At 39.3% G+C, this 7647-nt stretch overlaps 1 protein-coding gene across 1 annotated transcript in view; it reads left to right on the top strand.

Annotated features, from left to right (window-relative positions):
* Window positions 1-7135, top strand: part of MRAP2 (melanocortin 2 receptor accessory protein 2) — a 25893-nt gene extending 18758 nt beyond the window's left edge. The window contains exon 3 of the mRNA XM_007951183.2: window positions 6742-7135. Within this exon, the coding sequence (XP_007949374.1) occupies window positions 6742-7135 (394 nt within the window). The remainder of the gene's footprint in view (window positions 1-6741) is intronic.
* The last annotated feature ends 512 nt before the right edge of the window (window positions 7136-7647 follow it).

Raw genomic sequence — 7647 nt, 5'->3', positions numbered from 1 at the left:
ACTACTTCAAGAAACCATAAGAGATCTACATAAATAGAAGAACATACCATGCTCGTGGATCAGAAGATTGAACATTGTGAAAATGTCAGTTCTACCAAAAGCAATTTATACATTCAATGCAACCCCAATCCAGATCCCATCAACATTCTTTAGGGATATGGAAAAACCAATCACTAACTTTATATGGAAAGAGACCTCGGGTAAACAAAGCATTATTGAAGAAGAGGAACAAAGTAGGTGGTCCCACACTGCCAGATCTCAAAACCTATTATATAGCCACAATAGTCAAAACTGTCTGGTATTGGTAATAATGACAGACATATAGACTAATGGAATAGAATTGAGAATCCAGAAATAGATCCATCACCCTATGGTCAGCTGATCTTTGACAAAGGGCTGAAATCCGTTAAAAGGGGAAGAGAATGTCTGTTTAATAAATGGTGTTGGCAAAACTGGAGATCCATTTGCAGAAAAATGAAACAAGATCTGTACCTCATACCATACACAAAAACGAACTCCACATGAATCAAAGACTTAAATGTGAAACATAAAACTATAAAGTTCCTCAAGGAAAAACTAGGGGCAAATTTAGGGCCCTAATATGTGGCATAAATAGACTATCAAGCATAACCCAAAATGCACAAACAGCAGAAGAGAAACGAGATGAATGGGACCTTCTAAAAATTAAATTTTTATGTGTTTCCAAAGACCTCCAAAAGAGTCAAAAGAGAACCTATACACTGGGAAAAAAAATATTTGGCAATGACATATCTGACAAGGGACTTATCTCTAGAATTTATAGAAAACTCCAACACCTCAATAACAAAAAGACAATCCAATTAAAAATGGGCAGAAGATATGAATAGACACTTCATCAAAGAGGATAATCAGGTGGCCAACAAACATATGAAGAAATGTTCACGATCATTAGCCATTAGAGAGATGCAAATCAAAACAACAATGAGACATCTTGCCCCAGCACTAGTAGCAAAGTTCAACAAGACAGAAAATAACAAATGCTGGTGAGGATTCAGAGAGATTGGAGACTCTCATACACTGCTGGTGGGACTGTAAAATGGTACAATGACTGTGGAAAGCAGAATGGCGATTCCTTAAAAAGTTGGAATTAGAAATACCATTTGACCCAGCCATTCAATTACTACGTATATATCCTAAAGACATGAGAGCCATGACAAGAACAGACATGCACACCCATGTTCATCACAGCACTATTGACAATAGCCAAAAGATGGAAACAACCTAGATGTCCATCAACCGAAGAATGAATAACTAAACTATGGTACATATACACAATGTAGAATCAGCAAAACACCTCATAATGTGGATGAACTTGGAGGACATTATGCTGAATGAAATAAGTCAATCACAGAAGGACAAATATTGTATTTATCCATTATTGGAAAAAGTAAAGGAAAGGTTTATATGTGGAAGGAAATTTTCTTTGTTGGTTACCAGGGGTGGAAGGGGAGGGAGAGAACACTGTTAGATAGGTAGAGACAAGTATTGATTTGGGTGAAGAGCAGGGCAAGGTACCAAATGTGAGTGATCAACATGGTGGCATTGAGGAAGAGGAAGACAGAGAGGTACATGGGAGGTGCAGACAACAAAGATGAACCTTTTTGCACATACAGTACTGTGTTGTCAGTGAAGGCAAACACTGATCTACGATTAGAGAGAAGGGTAGACAGGCTGAACTATTAGGTATGTATGTGCAGGGGGGAGTGTGCCCAAGACCATGTATAGGGTTGGCAGACAATGTTTCTACAAGTGTATTGCTATGTTCTGTAAGAATTCCCAGGTATATAGTAGAGCTGACAAAGGACAAGGTTGTAGTAATTTCTTGGTCACAGCCAGCTACCTGGAGGGAGAGAGTAGTTGGACCTGTGGGCTTGGGAGCATGGTCACAGGGGACATCAAGCTCAATTGGCACAACATACTACACAAAACATTGTTCCACATCCTACTTTGGCAAGTAACGACTGGGATCTTAAAAGCTTGCAAGCAGCCAGCTAGATACAATGATGGATTGCTCCTTGTCCAGAGCAAGGGAGAATGAAGAAAACCAAAGCTGCATGGAAACAATTAGTCCAAGAAATTTATACCCCATGTGATCCTCAGCCTATACGACTATGAGACCACAAGAACTAGATGGGATGGTGCCTGGCTACCACTGTTAACCACTCAGAGGGGGATCTATGTAGGATATCCTGGGTACAGTGGGAGAGCAATGTGGAAAAAACTAAAAATCATTTGGAAAAAAAAAAAAAAGAGACCAGTTTTCTGGTCTGTTGAAGCCTGATGGAACCCCTGAGACTATGGCCCCTAGTTGCCCTTCAGGTCTGGAATTGAACCCACTCCTGTGGCTTCGAGCCAAACAAAAGACAGGCATATGAGGTGAACATAACACTAGGTAGATACACTCCTTGGAGATAACAATCATGGGGGAATAGAAGGGCTTCTTATGCACAGGGAGACAGCTCAGGCGGTAGGAATGCATGGAGGGGAGGACACAGGGAAGAGGTAACTATGTGGAGGAAGTGGGAGGGGAACTCTTGCATTGTGGTAAATTGTAATCAATGTCATGAGACAAAGTGTGTGTGAACTACTGTATGGAAAGTGAATTTTCTCCATAAACTTTCACCCAAATCACAATTAAAAAAATGAAAAGAAAAACAGTCTGGTACTGTTACAATGAGAGGCACATAGACAATGGAATAACAGAATCCAGAAATAAATTCATCTAACTACAGACAGCTGATCTTCAACAAAGTGCTGAAAGTCCATTCAATGTAGAAGAGAGTGTCTCTTTAATAAATGGTGCTGACGAAACTGGATATCAATTTACATAAAAATGAAACAGGGACTATAACTCACACCGTACACAAAAACTAACTCAAAATAGATCAAAGACCTAAATCTTCAGCCTTAAATTATAAAGATTATGGAAGGAAAAATAGGAAAAACATAGAGGCCCTAAGCTGTGGCATAAATAGATTTTCAAACATAATAGCAGAAGATAAACTAGGTAGCTAGGACCTCCTAAAAATTAAACACTTAGCTCATCAGAAGACTTCAAAGAGTGAGAAGAGAACCTGCAAACTGGGAAAAAAATTTTCAGCAACAATGTATCTGACAAGAGTCCAATCTCTAAAATTTATATAAAACTCCAATACCTCAACAACTAAAAGGCAAACAATCCAATTGAAAAATGGGCAAAGGACATGAACAGACACTTTACTAAAGAAAACACTCAGGTGGCTAACAAACACATGAAGAGATGCTCATGATCATTAGCCATTAGAGAAATGCAAATCAAAACTATAATGAGATATCATCTCACACCAGCAATAATAGCATTGATGCCCAAAACAGAAAACAAAAAGTGCTAGTGAGGTTGTGGTGGATTGGAACTCTTGTACACTGCTGGTGGGACTATAAAATGGTCCAAATCACTGTGGAAAATGGTTAGGCATTTCCTTAAAAAGCTATAAATACCATTTGATTCAGTGATCCCATTCCGGGGTATATATCCTAGGTAAAAAAGAGCTCTGACATGAATAAACATGTATTCATTGCAACATTATTCACAATAGCAAAAGGGTGGAAACAACCTAAGCATCCATCAATGGATGAATGCATAAACAAATTGTGGCACATATATACAGTGAATACTGCACGATAAAGAATAATGATGAATCTGTAAAATATCTCACAACATGGATGAATCTGGAGGACATTATGTTGAGTGAAATAAATCAATCACAAAATGACAAATAATGTATGGGACAACTATTATAAAAAGCCAAGAATAGATTTACACACAGAAAGAAAGAGTTTTGATCGTTACCAGGGATGGTAGGGGGAGGTAAAGAGAATCACTAGCTGGATAGTAGAAACATGTTAATTCTGGTGAAGAGAAAGACAATACACAGTATGAGGCAAGTCAGCACAATATACACAATACGACTAAGACAATGGAAGACTCTGAGAGGTACGTAAGAATAAAGCACAACAGTTGTATATACTATAACATGCAATCCTGCAACAACAGTAATAATAATTTGTGAGTGGGGACATAAATAGATATGTGTGCTAAATAGATGTGGAAAGTTGTACAGGACTATACCCACATGCATATATAAGACCAAAAAACCAAATTCACTGCTGTCGAGTCAATTTGACTCATAGCTACCTCTCCTTGGGCTTCTGAGGCAGTATCTCTATGGAAGTAGATTGGCCAACCTTCTTTCCAAGGAGTGGCTGGTGGGTTTGAACCACCAACCTTCTGGTTAGCAGTCAAATGCCTTAGGTACTACGCCACAAGAGCTCCCATATGCATATTGTTGTTGTTGTTGTTGTTGTTGTTGTTTGCCGTCGAGTCGGTCCCGACTCATAGCGACCCCTCCTTGGGTTTCCGAGGCAGTATCACTACGGAAGTAGGATTGCCCAACCTTCCTTCCGAGGAGTGGCTGGTGGGTTTGAACCGCCAGCCTTCTGGTTAGCAGTCAGGTGCCTTAGGCACTATGCTACCAGAGCTCCTCCATATGCATATATATAGGTATAAAAAAACCAAACTCACTGCGGTCGAGTAGATTCTGACTCATTGTGAACCCCATTGAGTTTCCAAGGCTGTAAATCTTTATGGAAGCACACTGTCTTATCTTTCTTCCATGGCGTGTCTGGTGGGTTTAAATCATCAACTTTTTGGTTAGCAGCCAAATGCCTTAACCACTACACCACCAGGGCTTCTTGTATATAGGTATGGTTTTGGATGTTCCTACAAACATATTTGTATATACTGTATGTATAATCATATATGTAATAGAGCATATGGGGGATAGCTATGCAAACTTAGACATAACCAAACACTCAGTAGCAGGACTGAGCTTCTGGGTTGAAGACTAAGGACATCTAGATCAATTGGCATAACATAGTATGTAAATAAAATGTTCTACATTAAGTAGTATCTGGGGTCTTGAAAGCTTGAGAGCAGCCCTCTAAGATAACTATTGGTCTCTTCCTGCCCAGAGCAAAGGAGAGTGAAGAAAACCAAACTCAAGGAAGCAATTAGTCTGAAAGATTAATGTCTCCCATGAACCAGAGCTTCCTCGAATATGATACCAAAAGAATGAGGTATTGCTCAGCTACTACTACTGACTGTTCTGACCAAGGACACGATAGAAGGTCCTAGTTAGAATGGGAGAAAAATGTACAACTAAACTCAAATTCATAACAAAGATCAGACTCACTAGTCTAATAGAAACTGGAGGAACCTCCAAGGCTATTGCCCTAAGTCACCCTTCTAATGTGGAACTGAAGACGCTCATGGTGCACACTCCTTAACCAAATAATAGACTGGCTTATAAAATGAACATAGGAGCTCTAGCAGCATAGTGCCTAAGGCACTTGACTGCTAACCAGAAGGCTGGCGGTTCAAACCCACCAGCCACTCCTTGGAAGGAAGATGGGGCAATCTACTTCTGTAGTGATACTGCCTCGGAAACCCAGGGAGGGGTTGCTATGAGTTGGGTCCGACTCAACGGCACATAACAACAACAATAAATAAAATAAACAACACTTGTAAGGAATGTGCTCCTTAGAAAAGTCTATGAGTCCAAAAATGCAACATTTACCCAAAAACAAGATAAGAAGGCAGAAAGAGGAAGAAAACCAGACCAATAAAAACGGGGAACCCAGAATGGAAATAAGAATGCTGCACATTGTTGAGATAGCAAGCAATGTCATGAAACAATTTGTGTATCAGTTATTGAATACAAAACTAATTTGCTTTCACATAAAGCATAATAAAATGTTAAAACAAAAGAATTATAACTTGGAAATTATAACTTTGGAATATTTGTGTTATTAGTTTCAATGTTTTAAATTTTTATTTGGCATTGATTTTTTACCGATGTTTCCTTTTAATGTTAGTTGGAATCAATGTGATGGCAATGGGTATTATCAAATATTGATAGCAGATATATAAAATTTTTACATGTTATTGAAATCATGTCATGGTATATTGGTGCATAAAAATAATAAACTCTGAATTTATTAGTTAAAATAGAAAAAGGTTTATATCCTTGGAAACCTGGTGAGGCAGTTCTACTCTGTCTTAAAGGGTTGCTATGAGTTGGAATCAATGCAATAGCAATTGGTTTGGTTTGGTTTACCTTATGTTATGCTTTTGTAAAATAAGTATAATAATTCTTACTCTACATGACTGCACTGTTCTAAGAATCAAGTGAGATATTGAACATACTGCTAAGAGATAGTATGATTATTGTTGTAGGCCAGTGGTTCTGAACTCCAGTATAAGTAATAATCCTTGGGGATCTTGTGAAAATGCAGATTAATAGGCCCCCCATCCAGAGATTTTCAGAGCCTGTGACCTACGTCTTGGCAATTTAAGAAGTGCTTCAAGTAATTGTGGTGCAAATAAGCCAAGAATCCCTTTGAGAAACATTGGTGAATGATGTAGAATACTGAGGGATTCCCTGGCAAGGTATCTGCTCTCAGGATGCTCTAGTGGCTCTCATCACTAGTTTCTGCCTTGGGTTCATTTGTGCATTTTCAGAAGTATCTCATTCCTGATGTATCTCTGCATGTCCTGTATAGACAGATGCTCCTTGGAAATATGCCAGCTTACAGAATACCACGATCTCTAGGTGAATGAACTAAAGTGTAAACATTTTTTTTTCTTTCCCTCCCCCTTTATAGCAATGCAGAATCTTCCGAAAAGAGATTCAGAATGAATAGCTTTGTGTCAGATTTTGGAAGACCCCTGGAGCCAGATAAGTTGTTTTCTCGCCAGGGCAATGAAGAATCCAGGTCCCTTTTTCATTGCTACATCAATGAAGTGGACCACTTGGACAGGCCCAAGGCTAGTCACCAGACGACAGCCCTTGACAGCGATGTTCAATTCCAGGAAGCCCTCCGAAACAGTGGGAGGCCAGAGGAGGAGTTGAACAGGCTCATGAAGTTCGACATCCCCAATTTCGTGAACACAGACCACAACTCCTCTTTTGGGGAAGATGATTTTCTGATTTCTGACCCACCCATTGTTTTAGAAAATAAGCCAGTTTGTCAGACCTCGCACAAAGACCTGAATTGAGAAACATGCTTTGTTAAAGCCTTCCTAAAATGTGGATTCTGTCTTTGTACAGCAAGAAATCTTCTTTTACCAAAACTGTGTGTGGGTATGTGTGCGAGAGTGAGCATGCGCTGATTAAACAGAGTAGGCAATTCGTATGCCTTTTAACACATTTGGGGCTTTTTTTTTTTTTTTTTACACTTCTATTTTCCTTGTTGAAAAAGTTTGCCAAATATTCAGTGTCAGCCTTCTGGGATGGGGGTCAGCATACTGCTTTCTAATTTGACCCTGCCACGACCATGTTCTGTGCAATTTGTTTCACCTCTTTGAGTTGCCAGTTTTTTTTACTGTAAGGCGAGGTGGCTAAAGTATTCCTCTCAGCTCTGATATTTGGTGAATTTGTGATTTTGCATCCAGACAAGGCTGGGATATACATAAAGCAATATACACTAAGGCACTACCTCCTGTCTCTTGCTGTAGGATCCTCCAAATGTCTGTACCTTCCATCCAACCCTAAACCGAGCCCAGCTTAG

This window comes from Orycteropus afer, unplaced genomic scaffold (genome assembly GCF_000298275.1).
Source record: "Orycteropus afer afer isolate SDZICR_OR568_19922 unplaced genomic scaffold, OryAfe1.0 scaffold00011, whole genome shotgun sequence".
In the NCBI taxonomy this organism is placed as follows: Eukaryota; Metazoa; Chordata; class Mammalia; order Tubulidentata; family Orycteropodidae; genus Orycteropus; species Orycteropus afer.
The sequence above is the reverse complement of the archived record's forward strand: the minus strand, read 5'-3'. Positions and strand labels throughout refer to the sequence as shown.